The sequence below is a fragment of the Alternaria incomplexa genome, assembly GCF_024043165.1.
Source record: "Alternaria incomplexa strain BMP 0042 chromosome Unknown scaffold_12, whole genome shotgun sequence".
Lineage (NCBI taxonomy): Eukaryota > Fungi > Ascomycota > Dothideomycetes > Pleosporales > Pleosporaceae > Alternaria > Alternaria incomplexa.
In genome coordinates this window covers 644,238-668,281 of record NW_026249861.1, presented here as the reverse complement: position 1 = coordinate 668,281, position 24,044 = coordinate 644,238, and the positions used below count along the sequence as shown (strand labels likewise).

Below are 24,044 nucleotides of genomic sequence, written 5' to 3'. Positions count from 1 at the left end.
CTGTGATGTCTTGACCACAATGGTCTATCTATCCGAAGCTACTCAGTACCTTCGGGGCCTTCTAAGACGTTGGGACACAGCAAAGTACACTTTGATGTATTCGTCAAATGTAATCATCGTCGCTCAAGCTCTGTGCCGATCTTCGACCACTCACTTACTCTCCACCCTCAAGTTTGTCCACATCATACCCGTGACCGGCACCTTGGCGACCGCAAACCCGATGAGTACCTTGACCTGCAGGTTATACGCCTCACCAAACACCTGCCTCACACGCTCTAACATTTCCGGTGAAAGAGTCTGCACTAACTCCGTCTTTTCTAGCAGGCTCTCGGCAAGCTCCAAGGGTAAGATATCGGTTAGATGGGAGCGAATGTAGGGTGTGGAGATAGATGTAACGATGGCGATACCGACTAGACCGCCCAAGGTGCGGAACTGCGATGTAGCTGCTGAGCCAACGGCTGGTGGTCGTTAGTAAACGAAAACCTTGAACACATGCGTGTGTGAATGTTGTGAAAAACTTACCCAAATCCCTTTTATCCATCGCGTACGGCACAAGCAGGATGAGTCCCGAGTTGACAAGACCAGTTCCCGTTCCGGCAATGATCTGGAACGCATACTGACTAGCATCGATATGCGATGAAGTATCGATCTGCGACAGCAACGCAATACCGAGAATCTCCATCAGGGAGCCACCGAGGATGATCCAGCATGGCGGTATCCTGGGTTTGCCCATCATCGCACCTGCGATACCACTGCCAAAGGGCACGAAAGCTCCGTATGTGAGGAGCCGGGCGGCGGCGGCGAGAGGAGAGAGGCCGTCCACCGTGATAAAGCGTTGGGGGATTTGCGCAATGCATACGAACATTACTGTGCCGGAGAGATAGGTATTGCTGGATGTCTGTATCAGTATGATGCATGATGAGGATACAAAATTGTGGACTTACATGATCATGCCGAGCTGTATGCGGCTCTGACAGAAGCGCCACGGAAAGACGGGCTCAGGGTTGGTGCGACGCTGTGTTATGTACCATTGCCATGTGAAGAACGCGACGGCGAAAGGCGCGGAAACGACGAGTAGAGGAAGGACTTTGTTGGAAGACCATGCATAGTCCAGCGACGCTTGTTGGAGACCTGTAGCGAGTAACACGAGAGTGCCGAGCATCAACGTCGCTCCAAGGAAGTCAAGTCGACTGAGGGAATGCTTCGAGAAGATCGGGTGTGTCTGCTGCGCAGCTGGCTCGTTGAACAGCGTTCGCGGAAGTGTGAAGCAAAGTGATATAGCAGTAAGAACTCCGACAGGAACGCTATACCAATGTTAGTACGTTGACGAAGGTTCTTCAATGACGTGTGCATACTTCAAAAGGAAGATCCAACGCCAGCTACCATGCAGGGTGATGCCGCCACCAAGAAGCGGTCCCGTAATCAGACTGAGTGCGAGTACCATACTAACACCTGCCATGTACTTCGGCAACTTGCCTGGTGGCGCAATTTCCATAAACATGAGTTGAGTGAGTGCGTATACACCGCAACCGCCGATACCCTGACACCATCGGAACATGATGAGCTGAATGAGTGTCTGACTAGCTCCGCAAAGCGCCGAGAAGATGGTGAAGATGAGCAGCGAAGCGATGAGGGTGTATTTCCGTCCTGCAGTGTCTGAGAGCTTTGCCCAGATCATCTGGAGACCTTGGACAGGATTAGCGAAGTGGTCGGTCTGTGGGGGTAAGAAAGTGCTTACTGCAGTAGGTCAACATATATGCCGTGAAAAGCCATGAGCTCTTCTCATAGCCACCCAGTTCGTCGGTGATGTCCACAATGGCAGTGCTGATGACGGTCGATTCGAGAGTAACGAGGAAGATCGAGATCGTAAGACCGGCATTGATCAGGTAGAGCTTCAGGCCTGTGATGTACTTCGATTCATCAGTCGCTACCACCTGCTCAGCTTCATTGGGGGCGGAAGTATTTGTCGACGCCTTCTCGACACTCGAGTTATCCAGTACGGCATCGTCCTTCGGAGTAGAAGACATGGTCCTGCCTTGAGTGAAAGAGAGCGGGAGAGAAGTGTGGGAGTGAGAGCGCAAGAGATTTCGTGAAGGGTCCAGAGAGGCAGGCGCGTTGTTGTCGCTGCTGTTGCTGTTGCTGGGTGACCAAGGAAAGTGCGAACCACAAAGTCAGGTACGACTTGCATAGCTTGTATGGAAATGTGTGAGGTGAAAAGGATAATGGGATTATAAGAGTGCTTCAACAAGGGGCTGGCAACTGTGCCACGTATTGTATGCAAGCATGGCGTTTCCCTTGCTCTTTCGATAAGACCGTGCCATTCACTGGTCGTGAAAATGCGGTTCTCCATCTGCGTACGGCGAAGAGTACTATTCGAGTATTGACAGCCCGACGATGTAACAAGTTATGCCTTCCATTTGCCGTGCCATGGCGCGAGTCTATAGTAAGTAAGCTGATTATACCGGGAACACGGTATCACATAACGCCGCAATCAAACGGGTTTTTGGTTTCGGCCCCATGCATAAGCGAGCAGGATCAAAATCCCCATATGTGAGGCTGTTCTCGGTATGTCCGAATTGGTGCAGATAGTAAGTACGTTAGCTCTTAGTTAAGCTGTGGGTTGCCCTGTCCTTCCCGGTAGGATCATTGTTGTGGGGGCGGGGCTGTGCGACCATTGGGGCTGGTGTTAGCGCAGGCGCGAGCCGCCCGTTGGATGTTGAACCTGGAGCCGTATTTATCCCGTACCGAGTGCTTGGGCATAACTCATCCATGGTCCAATAGAAAACGCTCGCATGCGAAAATCCTCTCGTTTTATCGACTGTGCCGGAGTGCTGCATTCTTTATCTGTCGCGTGGTGCCATAATGCGACCGGAGAGGTTGTCCAGTGCGAATGGCCCATATGCGTAGCGAACATTAGAGCGCGAGATTGGAGTTGACTTGGCGAAGGACCTTATTCTCCCTACAACTGATGATAGCAAATCAACCTGGGAAAAAATTGGATAGGTCTGCACATCATCATGGAAACATGCAAAGTGGGTGACCTAACGTCGATGTAGGCCCCAGGCCTGTCCGGTGTATGAGGTGGCCCCCAAGATGAGCCCCGTCAATAGGCGCCCGAGCTACAAAATGAGTATAACTTGGTCGTCGTCAAGGTCGGCGACTTGAAGTTGAACGAACGCTGGAAGACTGCAAACCCCACAACCCATTATGCCGCGATGAGACCTAATCTTGAAGAATGACTATCATAGCCACATCCGCTTACGTGCAGTTTGACATTATACTCAAAACATACATCGCGCTTATAACCTCGCCAAAAGCAAGACGACGGGACGTCTTAAACCATCGTTGGCTTGGGGCCATGTGCGTATGGGTGTATTGAAATGTGGCGTTAAGGGCTACCGCACTGTCAAACCCCGCCCCGCTGATATAGCACTAGTTCGCCCAATATGCTCGGATGATTGTTGATGGCGATGGCCTTTCTCAGTTGGGATGGTATGGCATCGGGAGTATGTCTAAAGTAGCGGGTTGGGGCTGCGTTGAAGACATAAAAAGAAGTCGAAGGAGTGAGTGGTGGTCAGATGGAAGGCACGCCCGACACGTCGCGACAGATTGTGCTAAATTGTGCAAAAGGCGCATGGGAAAGCTTCATCTTGGTATGGTGGCGGGCCGTCTGAGGTGGAGATTGAGGGACGAGATAGTGTGCCCAGGCGGTTCGAGCGCGTCTCGCGGGGTTTGCGGAAGCCCTGGAGGCCGTTGAGAAGGCTCGGAGCGGCAAGATATAAAGTTCAGTCTCATGGAGTCTTGATTTCTGTAGTATCAACCGTTACAATTTATCAGAACTCTCCAACATGACTGTCACCGTCCCGCTCGTTCTTGGCGTAGCTGCCATCTATGTCAGTATACTCCACATTAATACACGGTCTCAACTTACGTGGGATAGCTCGTGTACTCCACGATATACAACCTGTGGTTCCACCCTCTCGCAAAGCAGCCAGGACCACTCTTTGCTCGCATCTCCGGCATACCCTCTTTCTACCATGCCTGTAAAGGAGACCGCCACATCTGGTCTTGGAGGCAGTTCCAGATCTATGGTACGTGTGTCAGGCTTCGACCCTTGAAGTCATATCGTTAACGTTGTGCGCAGGCGACAAGTTCCGGGCAACTCCCAATCTCCTACTCTTCCAGACGCCGGAAGCTTACAATGCCATGTTTGGTCACAAAGCCAATGTCAAAAAGTCCCCATTCTATGAGGTTTGGAGACGGAATAAACATGACCTAAACACACTAGGCTGTACGGATGTAGACGTGCATGCTCGAAGGAGAAAGGCTCTTTCTTTGGCGTTTACCGAGCAATCTGTCAAGGCCACCGTGCCCTTCGTAGCTCGACATGTCGATCGATGGAACGAATTACTGCCGGGCGAGACCTTCGGTGGTGAGGGGTGGTCTGGACCACAGAATCTAACCAAGTGGGCTGACTACTTGTTGTTCGACATGTTTGGCGACATCTGCTTCGGCAGCTCCAACAACACCAAGGAGCCAGGGTCGAATGACCTGAAGAGTATCCCACACAACATTACCAGATACTTGCGCTTTTACAATCCCGTAAGTCGCCACCCCCCTCCATCGAACTTCGTCGTGCTGACCGCCGTAGCTCGCCAAGTCCCCGTTCCGAAGCTTGTTACTTTGGCTGAAGCCTCGCGGCCTAGATTCGTTGATGAAGCTCATCACCCCGAAGGAGATCAAAGCTTATTTCGCCTTCACGGAAGGTCTGGCCAAAAGCCGGATTGAATCCGAGCGGAGGAATGAGGCCGAGAAACGTCCAGTTGCTCGAGAAGACATGTTCCACTTTCTATGCATGGCGAAGGATCCAGAGACGGGTGATTACGCGCTGAGTACCGATAATCTGATTGCCGATGCAAACTTGCTCACAGTTGCTGGCTCGGATACAACCAGTGCAACTGTAACCGCGCTCTTCTTCTTCATTACTCGCAACCCCAAGGTCTATACAAAGCTCGTTCATGAGATCAGGACCAATTTCAACGATGTCGAAGAGATCGGCTCAGCTCCGGATCTAATGGCTAAGTGCGAGTATCTCCGAGCAGCGGTATACGAGTCCTTGCGCCTCTCACCGGCTGGCCCAAGTGAGCTTGAACGCACCGTGCTTCCGGGTGGCATTATGATCGCTGGTGAACACCTTCCTGGCGGCATCGTAATTGGTGTTCCGAAGTGGTCGCTCGGTCGAAATGAAGCTCTTTGGGGCGATTATAACACCTTCCGCCCAGACAGATGGATGGTCTCGGACACCAACACACAAGAGTAGGTGAACCATCTGAAGCGATCGTTCCATCCTTTCTCCAAGGGCGTCGGTAGTTGCCTAGGTCAAAAGATGGCGATGGTACAACTCTGTATGATCGTTGGTAGGACTCTCTGGAGATACGACGTGCGTCAGGCTCCTGGGCAGAACGTGGGAGAAGGCCGCCCCGATCTTGGCTGGGGCCAAAGGAACCCTGGTCACTTCCAGTTGAGAGACGCGTACATCTCGCTTCGTGAAGGTCCCATCGTTCAATTCAAGAAGAGGGTGTCATGAGAGGCATGGCGTTGCAGGATTTCGAAGCTGAGACTTTGAGATCGCTGGGGGAGGTCATTAGGTCGTCTCTTTTCTTGGTTTCGTACTGCATTTGGTGTCTGTCGCGTGCTGCTGGTTGGCAACAGCGTCCGGCGCGTCATGCGAATTGCTCCGTAGGTAGGATAGTCATCGTAGCCAGGGTTTTCAGGACTAATAACGCGTCACTTTCATCAAAAGACGTCACAAGGCAACGCTGACGTGAGTTGCTGTGATCTTCGTGCAGTGGTAAATTTGGAGGGGACTGGGACTGGTTCGCGGGTGTGTCTAGATGCGCCGACTGTCGCCGTTCCCAGGTTGCCTTAGTCATCGATCCCCGCCATCAATCCACATTTCGTGATCGCAATCGGTAAGAATGTGCTCGTTCTGATAAGATATACTCGAAGTCTACACTTAAATCGTGCACCTTCTCTGTAGACATTCCAATGTGAACTGCAACTTAGGCTTCCAAAGATGGGATATCTGGCAGCCCATAGGTCACAAAGATCCATCATTCGGTTCAAATGCAAGTCCACATGTTGGGAAGCTCGATGCACATCTAGTTCGTTGCATGATTGATCTCAAGAGAAGCATCATGCAACGACAGGCGTCTGAGGGCATAATTTACTAGGCGCAGTAGCAAACATAGTAATTTCACTACTTTTGTATGCAAAAAGGAGTCCACATTGGAATGAAGTGAAATCTCACTCACATATATACTTGCTCACTAGACACGCAATCAACTGATAAGACCCACTTGACTATACCTGCGTGAAGATCCTGTCACTGTCGACAACTGGCTCAGCACCAAACTACTCCAGGGTTGAAGACACGTGTAAATGGGGTCCAGACTACAAAAGCAACGCGGAGGCGGAGGCTGATGGCAAGGGGAGATGTGTCGGTTTCCGGTGAGGGCGGGCGTGAGTCATAGGCCGACGATCCATGCAACACCCCAAAAGTCGTGCACCAGGCTGCACCCTCCCAATGCCTCCACGATCATCCCCGGATCACAATCTCGCATACGGCCGCCCTTCGCCCATCAAGTTCTTTGTTGTCGCCGTGATTGCGTGTTCTATTGTTTGCACTTTCACAGGGTGCGTGCCTAAACCGGCCCGGGGGAGGCGCAGCGTACCGCAAATGTCTCAGGTCGTCGCACGCCTTTCAAAGGGCGGCAAGTCAACCAGCAGAATCCAAGGGGTCCAAGGAAAGGTGTCGCGATGAGTTTTTCTCTTCGTTCTGCGCCGTTGCTGGTGGCCAGAGTGCAGCAAGTGAGGCGACGGGGTCGAGTGGACGGGCTGGATTTGGGCCATCGCTCAATCCGGGTCAGTGCGTCGTCATCGCTGGTAACGAGGGAAGGCACCGGCCGACCTGCGCGCATCAGTAAGGCAGCAACATGCGCGCTGCACCTTCCAGTGTCGCGGAGAGGCGGTCGGCAGCGCTGCAGTCGACACAAGCAAACTGGCTCAGTGATTGCAGCGTCGCATATGCGGGGTGAAGCTGGGGGAGTGAAGGGAAACGGTTGCGCATGACGCTGGGAGCCCCTTTTACTCACAGCAGAATCTTCTCGCTACCGGGAATCTGAGGCTAAGCCCCAATCGCCGCCCAATCCCTGCGACGTAGCGGGGCGCTAACGGCTTGGCACGAAGGCAGCCACTACTATAAGTACTCGGCCTCCCCCCCAACTTTTTTAACGAGATTTCCGCCGAGCCCGCCGTTGTCGCAACACCTCAACCTTCTACTCCACCATCGCCGCAGATCGAAAACTCACCTTTTCAACTGCGCGCTCTCTAATACTGCGACTCAGAAATCCCGGTGTGCCCTTTTCGCACATATCCACTCTCTCAGAGGTCGCGATCGGCGCTAGCTATATTCAGCCTGCGACAGCCCAACAGCAGCCTCATCCTCAGTCGCAATCTCGACTTACCCCGCCAAAGGCTTGCTGGCTACGCTTTTGGTCACTTAATCTACACACTAACCCGCCGTCCACTGTGACAGCACCACTCGACGGCATACTTGTCAACGAACGCGAGGGACACATTCGCTTGTAGCTCTCCTGCCTCCGGTACCGTCTCCACCTATCTCATAGACACACCCCTCCGGTGTCGACCGACCTCGCTCTATACCTCGCGATCTCGTAGTCCGCCGACTTGACCGTCGCTGCCGCTCTAGAACACACTCTGACCTGCGCAGTCTGTCAAGATACCGCTCTCCTCAAGAGTCTATCACTCCAAATCCAATCAATAATCTCATCATGGATCCCAACTCTCTCACTTCTCACCCGTCCACCGCCGCCCAGGCTCAGACGGTAAGCTCTTGTGATGTCTCCCATTTGTCAAATTGTTCTAACGTTCGCTCTCAGTTCGTCGCTCCTGGATCTCTCTCGTACCCCCAGGGCGCGAACCTCGACCTGAGCGCGCCAACCGCCGAGCAGAACACTCAGCAGGTTGCCGACAACGCGAACGGTGTTGCGACCCCAGCGGCTACTCCTGATACTCAGAATGGACAAGTGCCCTCTGGTATCGTGCCTACTCTCCAGAACATTGTCGCTACCGTCAACCTGTCCGCTCGTCTCGATCTCAAGACCATCGCTCTTCACGCCCGCAATGCCGAATACAACCCCAAGCGTTTCGCTGCCGTGATTATGCGTATTCGCGAGCCGAAGACGACGGCCTTGGTCTTTGCGAGTGGAAAGATGGTTGTAACCGGTGCCAAGTCTGAAGACGATAGCCGCCTTGCTTCCCGCAAATATGCGCGGATTATCCAGAAGCTCGGGTTCAGCGCTAAGTTCACCGTACGTCGCATCGGACTAAGTACGTATGATTCAATGCTAACGTTGCCATAGGACTTCAAGATTCAGAACATCGTTGGCTCCTGCGACATTCGCTTCCCCATTCGCCTCGAGGGTCTTGCATCTCGCCATCACACTTTCTCTTCCTACGAGCCTGAGCTCTTCCCTGGTCTCATCTACCGTATGATGAAGCCGAGAATTGTCCTCTTGATCTTCGTATCTGGCAAGATCGTTCTCACCGGTGCCAAGGTCCGTGAGGAGATCTACCAGGCTTTCGAGCTCATCTACCCTGTCTTGTCGGACTTCCGCAAGTCATGAGCACTCTTTCTTCCCAGGATCCGGCCTCAAAGAGCCTTGACCACACCACCTTAATTGGTGACATGGCTACGACTTGGCCCTTTCCTTCTAACTTGTCTTTTTTGCGGCATTGCATGGTGTTACGGTGGGCGGCATTTCCTTCTTTATGCCTTTTCAAAACTCCAAATTACCCTCGACACGATTAGACATCTGCACGCGGGGTGCTTTCAAACTCTCTTAATCCGGGTCACGAAGGCTTTTTACTCTCTTCTCTTTCCATTTACGGGTACGAACACGTCGGCGGGCGGCGTGAGGGGATGGTCCCAAAGATTGCTACAACGGGCGGAGGAAGGAACGCGAGGACGTTCGGACAGTGCGACCGTAAAAGCTCGCACCGGGAGCTCGAAAAGGTTGACGATACGACACCAGAGCTCTCATCGATGGAAGTGCTTCAAAGCATCCATCGTGTATGTGTACATGACCCTTGGCCTTGAAACAGGTTAGGCAGTAATGTTATCACGATCATAATGGTCTTCTCCACCCTCGTGATGTGATGTGACTGCATGTGATCATTGACTGCCCACCCGAGAAGTATGACCGTCGCTGCTGGATACCTATTTGCACCAGCGATACTATGCTTGGGTCATACTCCTACTCTGAACAAGCCGTCTTGCTCCATGTCCTCAAGGCTAGAAGAGGTGCGGAGTATCGTCTTGAACTGCTGGTCGTGATGGAAGTAGTAGACGAACCCAGCCAGGGTCATATATAGCCTTATGCTGTACGGCACGCGCGGCCAATGTATGGGTGGTCGAAAGCACGGCAGTGGAGGCGCTGTGCGAATTTTCGGGGTAGAAGAGGAGGTACTTGACTACGAAGTCGGTAGCCCGCTGCGGCGTCTGAACGTGGGTCGATGTAGCGCTTCAGTGGTCGAAGTGTTTGCTGGACGGCGAAAAGGTGAACGTATGCGGGGCTGAACCTGGTGTTTACGGTGAAGGTGTAACTCGGGGCCGGGTTGAGCGAAATGGGAAGAGATCGGGGACCTTGGTTGCGGAGCCAAGCTCTTCGATAGCCCCAGAGCTCGGACGACCTTGTGAAAGCCAGTGCTTAGGAAGTGAAATCCAATGGAGTGAATTCCTTTCCTGCCTGTTCCTCTTTGTCCTGCGGGGCTCCATCACGTCTCAGCGCGTGAGGCCTTAGGTCGGGTTTGTCGAAAAAGGCAAACGGCATGCCGCGTAGCTCGAAGGCTTTGTGGAAGGGTATCGATTTAGCTCGTTCTGTGTGGCATTTACGAGCGGTCTAGGTTTGATCGAAGATTAACTACACGGTAGCCCGGCGACTACCGCAGTCCGAAACCGTGTTGTGGTGTATTCATAGGTAGTCTTGGTTCGAGGCCACAGCTCCGCGAAAACATCCATATGATAGCTTCTATCATTAGCCCTCCAGTAAACCTACCGTTCAACGTAGTCACTAAGCAAGACGATGCGATGAAGTAGGATATGACTGAGAATATGAAGGATGAAGAAATCAAGATGTGACGCTGGACTTGTGAATAATCAGGAGAAAAACGAAAAAGGGAATAAGAAACACTGTGCAGACCAACGCACGCCGGGTTGGAACGGTACGCCTAACCTCCAGAAGCCCTTGCGAACGTGCATGGCCGTGAACGATAAGGAAAGGTTAGCGCTATACAGTACCTGGAAGAGTTGAACCACATTCCGGGCTGCATGATGAAGATGTGGTTAAGAAACTCGGTACAAACCTGATAACCTTGGCGATTAAAGCGTCAGGGAAGTACCAAGCTCGTGAGACATCCCGCGTTTTCTATTGAGTTCAGGCGTTAGAGGCGGCTTGAGCTGTTGCGTGTCTCAGCTAGCGAGAATAGACCGCGTGGTCAGATATGGGATCCTAGTCTTTGATGTTTCGAAACGTTTGTACAAGGAGGCTCATACAAGGAAGAAACTGAACATGTGCGCTGAAGTTTGCATTAGTATTAGAACATATGTTTATAAAATTCGAAGACAATGTTGCTTCAGGAGGCCTGTTTCGGGAGTCATACTTTGTCGAGGAGTCTATGTTCAATTAATTCCTTGAAAGGGGTGGTGTGGTAATTCTCCGAGCGTCTATGCTACGTCACGGTCGAAGGTATCGATGGAGGAACGGCGTTTCTGCGCTGGCTGGTGTATGGATGTAGAGGGGCAAAGAGAATCGAAGAAAGTGCCAGAGTAAAAGATACAGGTCATGCGTACTGCTGTAAGTCAGTGGACTCATTTTCAAGAAAAGCTCCCTGGAATTTAGAGGGTAGTCGCTGATTGTGTGGGAAACGAGATGCAAACACGTGGGCCGTGCGTCATGCATGCCGTTTGCGTCAGTAGCATGGCGCGCCTTCCCTCCTTTCACCAGCAGCCACCATGAGCGCATAGCTGCATCCTCAGCGCAGCCAGGCCATGTAGCCACACTTCACTTCTCTAGCTCTAATTTGTAATATCCTCAGACCGATGCCTACATTCCTTACGCCGAGCCCTCACCACCGCCGCCGCCATGCGCATTCCTCTCTTCCGCATCTGGTACTCGACCACGTACACCACCCTTCTTATAATCCTGCTCCTGCTCCTCGCCGTTACGCCCGCCGACACAATATACCAATCGATCAAATCCAAAGAGCTCCAGAAGCTATTTGTCATCGGAGGTGTCTACCTGTTGACCTGTCTGATTGTCCTGTTGATCTACTCGACGCGCATCTACACGAATAGGACTGTGCTTGCTGCGATACCCAAGAGCTATGTGCCAATCGAGGAAGGAGAGGTGGGAAAGGGTGTGCGATGGATGATTGTCAAGCATTTTAAGAGGAGCGCGGTCATTGCGTGGGACAGCAGGCCGAGGGACGTTCGCGGCGAAGTCGACGTGGATGAAGAGAAGGGCGAGGAGTCGCGACCAAATACCGCAGAGAGCAGAAGAGAGAAGCACAAGGCGAACAAGAAGAAGGGCCACCACCACCATCACCATGCGCCGGATGCGACAATCATACCTGTGTCTGCGAACTCGCCGCCTTGGGGCAACGTCTCGCATCCAGGCTGGGCGTCACCTTCGTCGCCTGATCTGCCAAACCTCCAGTACTGGGGCGTCATCTGCGAACTACCGAACCTCATCGAAGCGAAAGCCGTCTCCCTCGCACCGCCAGACCCAGCCCTCGAAGAAAGCGCCCAACAATACCCCGACAACGCGCCGCCTCTCCCAGACGCGCGCATTGTGACCCTCCTCCAGCGCCCACGCGCAATGGGCCTCCGCGAATACCTCGCCCGCCTCGCAGAATTCGGGCTACTCAACCCACCATCCCTCGGCGCCACGTTCCTCGCGCAATACGAATACGCACGCTTCTCCACCGCAAGCCTAACCGAGACACAATTCCGCGACACCATGGCCACTTTCGCAGAGATTTTGAACGGCATGACAGAAGTCGACCCGGCGGTTATCGAAGAAGCACGCGCCCAAGACATCGAGTCTGACACACGCAGTCTTGCGCCCACAGAATCAAGCTCCGAAACGAGCATCTCCTCGCACTCCCATCTCCCCTACCGCACACCGCAACTCGAGCGCCAAGCTTCGCTGTCCTCTTTCAACAGCTCCCTATTATCAGCCGATAGTAATTCGACTACGCATTCCCCGCAAACTGTCCGCACCGCTCCGTCACGCCAACAACAGCGCAGTTCCACTCTCTACGGTACACCGCGTACACCCTCGCAACGCTCGCATGCGGATTCTGGGTCGGAGACAGGCTCTGTCATAGTCCGTGAAAGGCCGCGCAGAAGTCCGAGTACTCTGTTGCCCAATTCGAGCGAGAGTTCGCTGGGAAGTGGAGGCAGTGTGATTCGCCTGCATCCTAACCCCAGTGAGGGGGATTTGCCGTACGAATATACTATTGACGCTGGGTGAAGGGGAGGGAAGGGGAGGCGTGCTGGGAAGCACGTTGATATTCTAAATACATACCTGGGAGGATCGAGTCAGATCCGCGGCAGCATGAGTATTGAGCGCAAGGCTCCAGACGCGAAGACGCGCCCGCGTGAAGAGGGAGAGAGAAAAGGCTACGACAGCGCCAGACTCTTGGGTCAAGGTGAAGACAAGCGCAGGCAGGAGTGGCATTCCGCGCGAAAGCAGTGTTGGCAGTGGGGCAATAAGAACACACACAAAGCTGAACTGCAGACATCAACTCGTATGAGCCAAGCTACGAAGAAGAAGGACAATCAAAGATTCTTGTATATATCATTCACAGCACATAACATTTTACTTATCATACCATCATGTAATCAACGTACATTCAACCCAACCTTGACTTTCATCAAACAATCATACATATAATGTAGTACCGAACCCAAAGTCCAATGTCATACAACATTGTATCGTCTTACTCCGCAACCCAAACAGCAGCCATACCCATACCAGTACCCACACACATACTCGTAACACCCACACTCTTCCCCGTCCTCCTCAACTCCGTCAAGAGGGTACTAACCTGCCTCGCGCCCGTCACACCAAGCGGATGCCCAAACGCAATCGCACCACCCTTAGGATTAACCTTCTTAACATCCAGCCCCAACTCATTAATGCAGTAAAGACACTGACTAGCAAACGCCTCGTTGATCTCCCAGATATCCACATCCTGCTTATCGAGCCCAGTCTTCTCGAGCACAACAGGGATAGCAGCAGCGGGACCCACGCCCATCATGAGCGGCGGGACGCCGACGATGGAGGCTTGCACGAATTTGCCGATGATGGGTTGGTTGAGGCGCTGGGCGGTGCTGCGTTTCATGAGGAGCACGGCGGCGGCGCCGTCGGAGATTTGGGAGGCGTTGCCTGCGTGGATGGATCCGTCTTTTGAGAAGGCGGGGCGGATTTTGCCGAGGGACTCGGCGGTTATGCCTTGTCGGACGCCGTCGTCCTTGGATACGGTGATGGTTTGTTCTTCTTGTGTCTTGGGGTCTGTCCATTTGACTTGTAGGGGCGCGATCTCCTCGTCGAAGAGACCGTTTTTCTGGGCCTCGACGGCTTTCTGGAAGGAGGATGCGGCGAAGGCGTCTTGCTCGGAACGGGGGATGTTCTTCGCTTTGGCCATTTGTTCGGAGAGTACGCCCATGGGGACTTTGCAGTTCGCAGACTCCTTGTGCGACTCGAGGAGTTCAGAAAACTCAGAGACGGCGCCAGGACCGTACTGTGTGCTCATGCTTTCTGCACCGGCGCCAATGCCAATTTCGATCATGCCGCTCTTGATCGCGTTGGCGATGTCGACGCAGGCTTGAAGGCCGGAGGAGCATTGTCGGTTCAGCGATTTGACGGCTGTTGTGGTTGGGAAGCCGGCGGCGAGGGCAGCGGCGCGGAATTCGGTTGCGCCGCCTCCTGGAGCAAGGACGGCGCCGACAGCGATATCTTCGACGAGGTTGGGGTCAATGCCGGAGCGCTGGAGGAGCGCTTTGTAGGCGCCGTGAAGGAGGTCGGACGCTTGCGTGTCTTTGAAGCCACCTTTTCCGCCCTTGGTGAAGGCGGTGCGGAGGGCGCAGGTAATGACGATCTGGGAGATGGTAGTTAGTATGGTGTTTCAATGGCAGGAATGCGTCTTCAGCTGAACGGCGTCGAAAGTTGATGGCTCGACTACTGTCGCATCGCTCAAAGACAAGATGTGTAACTCACGTCATCAGCCTTCTTCTCCAACAACCCCTTCTTTCCCTTGGAGCCCGCAGCCCCAGGACTCCCACTTCCACCCATGAGATGACCCTCGACCTGCGTAAGGCGTTCTTGAACTGTACAACCGTCAGCTAACTCATCCATCATTCACCAACGCCACTTCTTCTACTCTCACCCAACATACCTTTGTTAGGAGCTTGATTGGCCATATTGAGTACTGTCGTCGATATAGAAGCTGTGTAAAGGGAAAGCTGAAGAACAAGCTCTGGCGTGAAGTATATGAAGCAGCACTACCGTTCGGTCGCGGCAAGCATTAGGTCATTCGCATGCGAATCGCCGAGGTACGTTACGCTTCCGGCTAGCGCGTCTGTGGGGCGCGTCATCCGTTCCGGGGGAAGCTAGCTTTCACATGCTTCCAGGTGTCGACTTTGCGGGCGATTTGGGGTGCTTCACATGTCAGTGTGGGAAGGTTGCTCATCATGTGCGGTTCTGCGGTCCTGGCTGTCGTGTTGCTGATGCTGACGGAAGATGCTTTGTTACACGGAGCAGTGGATCTGTAGGTGATGAGATGCAGACACGGCATTCGCAAAAACACACAGACTCAACAAATCTCAATCTATACTCTTCAGTAACTCAGACAAAGTGGAGTATCAGAATAATATGATAATAATCCATGCGGCCATGTGAAGCCGACGACCCTGAACGCCCTGCTCAAACACACCCATCTAATCATGACAACGTTCCTCTTCACCGCCTCGCCTCATCTTCCTTCCAAGGATTATTCATCATCTGTCTCTCCAGCTCATCTACAATGCTCCCACGCTGGGTCTCCTCATACCCTGGCGGCGGATCCGACGGTGGCTCGAAGCGCTCTTGTTGAGTCCGCGGGCTTGACAGCGGACTTGATGCTTGTGGACTGGACGGCACGGGAGCCGCAACGACAGGACCGCCTACGCCCGCTGCAGAACCATCCATCGGCGGACTAGGAAGCGGATCCGGTACTCGGGCATGTTGTATGCTCTCCTCGTATGCCGGTAGGTCTTCCAGATGTACGTTGTTCATGTTCACGCCTCCCACGCCTCTGCTTCCGTCTTCCACATCACCGCCGCTCTCCCGCGCCACCTCGACAGCCTGCCGTAACCGCTCCTTTAACCGCTCGAATATGCTCGCAAAGTCGAATGCGCCGCCTTCCTTAAACTCCATGACGAGGTCGAGCTCGGCGTGCTGTGGTGGTATGCCGCCGCCTTGGACGGGCTGGATGATGGCTTCCCATTTGTTGGCGCCGAACCAGGGGGCTGTTACGCGGGAATCGGTTACGTTGAGGATAGGGACGGCGAAGGATTGGAGTTGGGGGGTTGGGGCGATGGGGAGGTAGATCATCTGGTGGTCACGTTAGTCGAATTCCACACGATGAGGTCAGTATGTACGTACCCGTCTGTTTGTGAGGTAGACAATACCCGACTTGCATTGTTGTGAGTAGGACTCGCTCGGACTACGCTGATGGCTAGTCTGCAGCGAGAGCGTGGTTCGGGGAGGAGACTGGTATAGTGTCTGTTCGCCAGGCAGAGGAGTGTACCCGCCATTCTCAGCGAGCATAACCCAACTAGTTTTGCGGTCAGACTTCGACTTCCTCATCTTGTGTGTCTTGAACCCCATGCTGCAATGCCGAAGTGACTATGCCCAAAGCTCCTTGTTACAATCCGCGGGGTAGGAATGCGAGGGGCAACACAAGCACACACGACAAAGCCAGGACAGGACGTTCAGGCAGAGCGGGAAACGGAGCGAGAGAGAAAGAGGAGAGAAGATACTAACTTGACAGACATGCTTGGAAACCGCCTTGCAGCAGACTTGTTCACGGATAAAGCGTGAATAGTTCGCCCACTCCCCAACTGTCAATGCAAGCCAGCCTTCCTTACCGCGAATGCGCTAACTGTGCCTGCGCGTGAAGCGCCCGCCTTGATTGTATCGGCCCGACTGCCGACTGCCTATCAGATCTCGCGTTGCGGTTCCCGCGCAAATGCGAGTGATCGGTTTAGCGTGGTGCGGTGGAGACGAACGGTGGGGTGGCTACGGTCGAGAATTGTCGGCTGGGGCTGGTCTGCCGCGGCGAGCGCGGTTGTCGCGAGTGCAAATGTGTGCACTGCGGAGGGCGAGTTGTGAACGCTGTATAGAGGGGTAGAGGTGAAGATATGTAGATGTATGTGTCGATATGCGTATGCAGCTCGGATGCGGTAGTTACGTGTTCCGAATGGGCTTTTCGGACTGGTGCCTGCAGTATGTAGGTAGGTAATGCAGCTGATGATGATCCCGTGAGACGGGCTTGCGTCACTCGTTGAAGGTGGAACCCAGGCCTGGAAGCATGGCAAACGTAGCGCGATATTGGATCGAGTGCACCGCAGTCATGGGCAAACAACATGCACGTGTTTCATAGATATTGTTCCCACTTGGGTAGGGTATTCCATTCGTAGCCGTAGCCGTCGCTGATCAAACGCCATAGTCCGCCGCTACAAATGCTAGTCATGAATCAATGAAACACAGTAATAACCCCAACAGCCCATCGCTGAATACCGAAGATACGAATAGCATGCCAACACCCCACATTAGTCGAGGGGAAACCTGGATACCCTGAGCCTCCGTTGACGCTAGGTCGCTGACTTCGCGTGTTTCCATTGTGATGTAGGCTCCAGGGTGCTCAGTACTTCCCTTTCTGAACTACTCCTCCCTCTCCGTAACCGTCCATCGCCGCTTAGGCCCTTGACTATGCTCGTAAACGTCGTCCAACTTTGGCGGCCCCCAGAGTCCGTTATTGGCCTTTGGGGCTACCTTGGCGCCCCAGAGACCGCCAGCAGAAGTACTCGGAGCGCTCTGTTTGCGGGTCTGGGCACTAACGAGAGGAGTGGGTTTATCGTTGACTTCACGCTCTTCTTTCGAATCGAGTTTTGTCAAGCGGTTGCTCACATCAGACGCGCCGTCCAAGTGTGCGATAGAGTTACTCTTAGATTTGGGGGCAGCTGCGGCAGCGGAAGTCGACTTCGGCGGCTGTGGATGCTGGTTTGAGAAGTTGAGGACCATGTCGGCTTCTGTGGCGGGTGTGCTTGCGCCTGACCACAATCCGCCTGATGGAGATGCAGCACCGCTTGTCGCACTCTGCGCAAATCTCGAGTTGGATCCTGAGCTCATCGTCCGTCGCACACCACCCAGTGAGCTGTTCCAGTTCCTGTACGGCTCGCCGAGTGAGAAGGGGGAATCAAGTGGACTGCTAGTCGTCGATGATCCTGTGAACCTTCGTCGATACTCCAACGATGGACTTGCTGTGATGGCTGGGGATGATGTTTGTGTCTGCGCGGATGGCGGTTTTGAAGGGTCGACCCCGGGCCGTAGATGGTCAACTGAAGCTGAGAGCTTCATATCGTAGGTATCTGACATGCCGGGGTCTGCTACGGAAAGTCTTCGTGTGTGTATTGTGGCTGGTGCGGATGTCTGCCTAGGTTCATCTCTCCGGACTGCCATGGACAGCGACGCCAGACCTATATCCATCAAAACAGGTTGGTTCGTCATGGCGCCGAGCAGCGCATTGCATCCTGCTCCATGAGTAATCAGAATCAGAACCAGCTCTTCCTCCTCATCCGCAGTAGGATCATCGCTGAAGTTGGGGAAGGGGTCGGACTTAGTGTGCGACATAGGCGGTGGCGTTAGGCGAAGCGGTTCCTTAAACATGAAGCCAGGGAACTGATCCTTTGGAGGCGCTGTGCCGTGGACCCTATACCACTCCATCATGCCCGCAAGACCTTTCCTGAAGCGCTTGTGCATTGTGCTCCACTCGTCGCCGTACTCGCCGCCGTCACCCCAGTTCTGTGGTGCACGCATGCTGTCCCATTGGAAGTCTACTTTGACGCAGGCTTCTTGGGCGTGCGCGACGTAGCCTCGTGGTATCGGGTCGGCGGGCGAGATGGAGTAGGAGGGGTGCGGCGGTTCGTAGACGCGGTTGGGTATCGCGGTCGGCTTGGGTGTCTGAGTTGGCATCGCCAGTGGTGCAGTTGCTTCTTTCGATGGTGTTCGTTCCAGACCCAGTGGGCCAGCGTAACTGCTGGAGCGCTCTCGAAGCGGCGCAAACTGAGCCAGACTGCTCATAGCAGTGCCAGCTCCTCTACCACCATTCGGTGTGCTAGTCCCCGACTTGTTTCCCATCCAACCTCCTGGGAAGTGGCCCTTGCTGCTGTTCGGGTTCGGCTGTTCTTGTATGTAGTCGCCCCTCCGCAACAGATCAGCTTTGGCGCCTGCCACCATCATGGTCGAGTTGGGCGGGGCCGTGATGTCGGCGTAGTATTCGGGAGACAGCCATTCGCCCAGGAATGCGTCGATGCGCAGAAGCACCCTCTCAGGGCCTGTGTGAGGCCGCGGCAGTATCTCGAGATTGGGGTCGGCGAGCGGCTCGAAGGTTCGGGGCTGCGACGAGGTCGACTTGGTGCGCGGCGCTTTCGGCGAAGGGACTCCCAGCGAGCCATTGGTGTCTTTGGAGGGAGGTGTCGGCACATTGAGCTGTGGCGTAGTAGGCGAGTGGTATTGCGAGATGCCGGCTGCGACCGCCGTGCTGGTTTGGACGCATCGCAGGAAGGGACTCGAGTGTATGATGATCTTGCGCTTCTTCCTGGGCCGGCCTTGCGCCTTGCCGTCCTTGGAGATGCTCAGCTTGCTAAAGTCGAGATGGGCGGGGTCGTTGGTGGTCGCATTCTTCGCGTCTTCTGCCTGCTGGATGTCTCGCTCATGGAGGAGGGCGGCTATGCGCTGGCCGAGCGCCTTTGCCTGCGACCATCCACCATACGTGAGGGGCGGATCATACGGCGTGGGCGAGGAAAGATGCCATGACTTGTCGGCAGCGTCGAGTCGGGCGCCGTGTCTGCGTGGAAGTTAGCTACAGAAGCGGAATGTGGAGCCGTCAAGGCTGGGTGAGACGGTACCTGGCGACAACTACGACTGCAGGACCCTTCGCCATGCCCCGCTAGAGATGCTTCGCGTGCGTCTGGCGTGCAGCTGTGCGACGGTCGTGTATGCAATGCGCCTTCAATACGAACAAGCAAGTCGGTGGAGAGAGCGATTGTAGAGGCTTGAAAAGAAAGCAAGGCTACAGCTGCGAGGCGTCAAGTGATGCTGCAGACGCTCCAGGGTTCACTATAACTTTGCGACCCTGCAGACGCTATGACACCATCGTCTCTCGCGCTGACAGCTGGAGCGAGCGCGAGAGAGGGGTTGGTCCTGTGCTAGACTGTTTGTGCTTGACGCCACACTGCCGCCTGGTGTTTCACTGCTGCATGTCGACTTCTTTCCCTACCTTCGCGCACGTGTTGGCTACAAGAGAACGCGTAGGTCAAAACAACAAAAACTTTGTCTCGCCTTCGCATATGTCATCTTGGTCCGGCGGCGGACTTAAGACGCCGGTGGGGCCGGGTAGAGCCCTGACAGCCCTGGAGCACGCCATCATTTTGCATGTGATCTTGATTCGACTAAACACGCCTACTCCAGATAATCTCCCTGCGTCTCCTTGTGTATAACGTCGAATAGCGGTTTCGCACTGAACCACCCAGCCAGCGAGCTTCCAATCGTCTTGTGTGTGTATACCGCGTCCTCCTCTGTAATCTTCACCGTCTCGCCACCCCGCCCAACCGCCGCTGCATCCGCCATCAGCTGTGATTGACAGCACTTCTCCATGCTAATGAACCAGAACACTGCCTCTTCTACGCTCTTGCCTACAGTCAGAAGGCCGTGATTTTGGAGCAGCGCGGCCTTCTTGTCGCCTAGACACTTTGCAATGTTCTTGCCCTCTTCCTCGGCCAGTACGACACCGTTGAACGACTCGTAAATGACGTGGTCGTTGTGGAACGCGCATGAGTCCTGTGTTATGGTATCGAGTTTGCGACCAAGTGCGCAGAATGTGCGACCGTAAATCGAATGCGAGTGTGCTGCGGCGACGACATCGGGGCGGGCAGAATGGACCGCGTGATGGATCATATAAGCTGCCGTGTTCAACAGTCGGCACTCGCCACCATCGATGACCTCGCCCTTTGCATTGACGAGAATGAGGTCCGAGGATTTGATGAGGCTGAAGGCGACACCAAACGGATTGACCCAGAAGGTCGTAGGGTCCACAGGATCCTAAAGCAATCAGTATACTGCGCACAACATGTGCTACACGACTCACCCTCAGCGTGATATGACCAGCCACCCCCTCATCAAATCCATACTTTCCAAAGATGCGGAAAGCAGCAGCCAGTCGGCCCTTCAGGTACGCCCGCTCCTTGTACGGATCGTCAAACTTTGGCGGCTTGGGAAACTTCAACATCTCAATCTTTCCATCTTTCTGGTTCAGACCAGGCTCGTTCGGTGCTACCGTGTTCGCTCTGGTCTCGTCGCCTGCTTGAGGCTCGATTGCTGATGGAGGAGACATGCTTGTATTCTTAGAGCTAGTTGAGTAGGTCTGATAGGTAAAGAAGAGCTTCAAACGAAGAGGAAGTAGCACGGGTATCGAAACAGCAGTAGAAAGAGTCCTCCGTTCCAACGTGCGGCAATAAACAAAAGTCGCGACGGACCAACCTTGGGAACCGCCACCCCTCCTACAAAGGCAACCACGACCTCGGTCACTACCTCGGAACTACAAACGTAAGCACCCTATCTGCCCAAGTAATCACCTGCGTTATCGGAACGCTTCCGATAGTCACTTATCCGGCGTTTAGCACGTTAATAAACAACGCGTGGTTGGTCGGCGACCGATAACTACCTAGGTAGATGCGTGTGCGGGGCGTGATGGGCGGGGCGGGGTAACTGTATCTACCGCCGCTCGGCTTTTATGATCAACTACAATGTAAGGTTTCTGGCGGTGGGCGGAAGTGGAAAGTTTCCATGCTTACGGTGGCGAGCGGAGATGAAATGTCTCCGTGATTATGGGTCCGGGATGAGGTGAGACGGAGAGCTCGGTATGCCTAGGTTTCCGAAGGCGAGGTTGAAGCTGGAGTGGATGGAATGAAGACACCGGTCCGAGGAATAGGCATGTATCTTGCGTGGATGGGTGTTGAGATTACTATAACCTTGACACAATCGCGAAGAATGAAGAATAGAGTGCTCCTTTGGTTCAGACTAAGGCCTGGTCTTGGTTCAAGCTGGTCATTAAAATTGTATCTTAGTACCTAAGTATACACGATTGGGGAAATTGAAGCTACTTCTAAAGAATTGTTCGGACATTCATATTACGGTCTACGTTAATATAGATAGTTGACTAGGTATCTTGTGTTGTGATGATTCTAATTTCTTGATACGTGTTGGTAAGATGTCTACCGCAGTACGAGAGTGAGATTTTATTTTACTTGGCCTTCGCACACCAGTAATAGCCCATATCCAAAGCAGGCAAGCTACTCAGATTATTATAAAGCAACGGGAACAGACACGAATATACTAGTGTTACGACTTCCAACCGACGCGTGATCTTATTTCTAGCTTTTACGACCACACGCAAGCGTATATGCCCTATAGAGATCAAGGAAGCGCCGCGGACCGACTATGCGATGTACAAGGAACATGTGAGAACTGGAAATGACATCTTTCGGCATGCAATCACGAAGTAGTTGAAAATAAAAGGTGCCTAGGAACTACCACTACTGCTGTATCTATCCTAGCACGAACTGATCTGAATGCTTGCGTATGCAGACTAGGTGCGCCATGCATGCGAGGAGCATACACCCCTACCGCTAATCCTGTCAGGTAGGAGAGAATCGTGCTCATATTATGCAGGTGAAGTATAGTCCCCGTTTTGGAGCTGTGCATGGCGTTTCGAGTACTAGACTAGTACCGACATCACCCTGCATCATGTCGTGGAACGGTGGAACCGGGTGACTGCGTTAGGATATGCATGTCGGTTCCCGTGTATTACTATGGAACCACAGATGCTTGTGAGATGATTTACAGCAGGATTTGGCAGTGGCTGGTAGTCATGCGTTACTCATGTATTTCTTTGTTGTTTTGAAATCTTCCTAAAGTCGGGGTTCAATATAGATGCTTGGTCTCTCTCTCTAACACAGGTAACAAGAGACAAAGAACGAGTAAATGTGCCTTTCCAATGTGGCTTCCGTAATCTTGGGGAATGCGACAGTGGCTTCCAGTGTCACAACGGTATGTTCAGTCATGGAAGCCAGAGACAACTTGAACATTATGATCGAAGTCGAAAAGATGGTATATCATCGGAACTGTCTAGTAATCGTGCTAGACGCATACTCATTGCAATGTGACATCTCGACAAGGTCGGAGAAGCTGTAATGCGTTTGGAACTCAAGAGAAACTCTGCGCCTGCCATCGAGGGCGTAACATTATTCCCTTATCGAAGAAGAGGATGCATCTTTGACTCAGACCAGGGCCTGTTCATGCTCCGGACTGGCCATAGAAGTCGTAGTTTGGAGTTAGGGATAATTGCGATAAGTCTATTGTCATTCTCCCTCATGTGTGACGTCCAATATGGAGAGCGCGTATCCTGACCTGTGATATCACCAGACATCTGCTTGACTCGCAACCACCGGAAACAGACTGCCGATCAGTTCTCCAAGGAACACTTTGCTAACCACACTGCGCAACCCCCACTGTGTCGGTTTCGCCGTGCTTCTCATGCGCAGCCGATCTGATTGGCTTTCATCCTTCTCACACTGAAATTGCGATGCAGGATCAAAGTGGAGCGATTTGCTGCATTGTATCTTCGATCATTTCGAATCAGACTAAAGATCCACTTGAAGTAGATCATCACAAGCGAGGCGACGTTCAGCTGAGCGTTCCGTGGCGCCACGGGAATCCGGCATGTCAGAATGTCAATCACGGCTCCCAGTGCCTCGCACTGACTGTGCTCGTCACGTTCGCGTGGCATGCATGTCTGCTTCAAACACTCCATGTATTGCCTTTCTCGCGAACGACTCGCGGAGCAATTATGCCGTCATACAGACGTAGTTCTGTTGATGATTACCCGGTGGGGGTTACAATAGACTATCGTGAGTATTGTGATCCGGCGAAGCCTCACCGGAGACTTTTGTCGCTCGACCGTTCACGGTAGCCGAAAAGTAGCGTGTTTGCCGTCGTGAGCACACTTGACACTTGTGAGGGTGGTGCAAATCAGCGCGGTAACCTTTGCAATGCTACGTTACCACAGCCTCCCACGCTTGGATGCTTCTTCTAACTTCCGTCCGATTGGGGGTATGGCTGCGCCTTCGTACCGTTTCGGACGAGGGTCCTGTCGGTCGCAGTCTCCAGATGTATCGTATTGGCGAGCTAGTATCGAGTCCAAGACGTCGCCGATATCTGGGTAGCTGCAGTGTCGCTGAGTGTAGCGCCATGTTGGGTGGTAATGCTCACTGCCTCCACTTTACATGGAATCTCCTCCTGTTGGTGATTGAAGAACGACCAGCAATGACGCCAGCTGCCCATCACTGCTTGTGGAGACGCTCTTTCATTGAGATTGCGTGATTGTTGAGATTTTTCGACACGCCTACTGCTAAAAGCATGTATTGCTATGTTGGCGTCAGCGGGTACTCTACACGCTGTCTGAGCTCTCCGAACCCAATTGCCTTACAGGACACATAAAACTGCAGATCCCACGGATGAATCAATCAAAAGAATTCGCTGGGAAAATGTTCCGGCTTTCAAAACACGACGACGATT

General features: G+C 53.4%; 8 protein-coding genes across 8 annotated transcripts; 3 read left to right on the top strand and 5 right to left on the bottom strand.

The window, feature by feature from the left end:
• Nucleotides 1-150: 150 nt before the first annotated feature.
• Nucleotides 151-2,027, bottom strand: J4E90_008105 (uncharacterized protein; the record flags this gene model as incomplete). Its single annotated transcript, XM_051437635.1, has 5 exons — nucleotides 151-458; nucleotides 523-890; nucleotides 945-1,304; nucleotides 1,356-1,686; nucleotides 1,739-2,027. 5 exons carry the CDS (start codon nucleotides 2,025-2,027, stop codon nucleotides 151-153), a joined length of 1,656 nt encoding a protein of 551 aa, XP_051288446.1.
• A 1,821-nt stretch (nucleotides 2,028-3,848) lies between these two features.
• J4E90_008104 (uncharacterized protein) lies at nucleotides 3,849-5,320 on the top strand (the record flags this gene model as incomplete). Its single annotated transcript, XM_051437634.1, has 4 exons — nucleotides 3,849-3,893; nucleotides 3,941-4,091; nucleotides 4,145-4,602; nucleotides 4,652-5,320. 4 exons carry the CDS (start codon nucleotides 3,849-3,851, stop codon nucleotides 5,318-5,320), a joined length of 1,323 nt encoding a protein of 440 aa, XP_051288445.1.
• A 2,533-nt stretch (nucleotides 5,321-7,853) lies between these two features.
• Nucleotides 7,854-8,708, top strand: J4E90_008103 (uncharacterized protein; the record flags this gene model as incomplete). Its single annotated transcript, XM_051437633.1, has 3 exons — nucleotides 7,854-7,907; nucleotides 7,962-8,393; nucleotides 8,445-8,708. 3 exons carry the CDS (start codon nucleotides 7,854-7,856, stop codon nucleotides 8,706-8,708), a joined length of 750 nt encoding a protein of 249 aa, XP_051288444.1.
• A 2,517-nt stretch (nucleotides 8,709-11,225) lies between these two features.
• On the top strand, nucleotides 11,226-12,617 carry J4E90_008102 (uncharacterized protein; the record flags this gene model as incomplete). Its single annotated transcript, XM_051437632.1, has 1 exon — nucleotides 11,226-12,617. One exon carries the CDS (start codon nucleotides 11,226-11,228, stop codon nucleotides 12,615-12,617), a length of 1,392 nt encoding a protein of 463 aa, XP_051288443.1.
• A 469-nt stretch (nucleotides 12,618-13,086) lies between these two features.
• J4E90_008101 (uncharacterized protein) lies at nucleotides 13,087-14,569 on the bottom strand (the record flags this gene model as incomplete). Its single annotated transcript, XM_051437631.1, has 3 exons — nucleotides 13,087-14,247; nucleotides 14,367-14,476; nucleotides 14,545-14,569. The coding sequence occupies 3 exons, from the start codon at nucleotides 14,567-14,569 to the stop codon at nucleotides 13,087-13,089; spliced, it is 1,296 nt and encodes a 431-aa protein (XP_051288442.1).
• A 538-nt stretch (nucleotides 14,570-15,107) lies between these two features.
• Nucleotides 15,108-15,956, bottom strand: J4E90_008100 (uncharacterized protein; the record flags this gene model as incomplete). The annotated part of the gene is made up of 2 exons (XM_051437630.1): nucleotides 15,108-15,740; nucleotides 15,792-15,956. The coding sequence occupies 2 exons, from the start codon at nucleotides 15,954-15,956 to the stop codon at nucleotides 15,108-15,110; spliced, it is 798 nt and encodes a 265-aa protein (XP_051288441.1).
• A 1,116-nt stretch (nucleotides 15,957-17,072) lies between these two features.
• J4E90_008099 (uncharacterized protein) lies at nucleotides 17,073-19,353 on the bottom strand (the record flags this gene model as incomplete). Its single annotated transcript, XM_051437629.1, has 2 exons — nucleotides 17,073-19,257; nucleotides 19,319-19,353. 2 exons carry the CDS (start codon nucleotides 19,351-19,353, stop codon nucleotides 17,073-17,075), a joined length of 2,220 nt encoding a protein of 739 aa, XP_051288440.1.
• Nucleotides 19,354-19,871: 518 nt separating this feature from the next.
• Nucleotides 19,872-20,802, bottom strand: J4E90_008098 (uncharacterized protein; the record flags this gene model as incomplete). The annotated part of the gene is made up of 2 exons (XM_051437628.1): nucleotides 19,872-20,510; nucleotides 20,557-20,802. 2 exons carry the CDS (start codon nucleotides 20,800-20,802, stop codon nucleotides 19,872-19,874), a joined length of 885 nt encoding a protein of 294 aa, XP_051288439.1.
• Nucleotides 20,803-24,044: the final 3,242 nt, after the last annotated feature.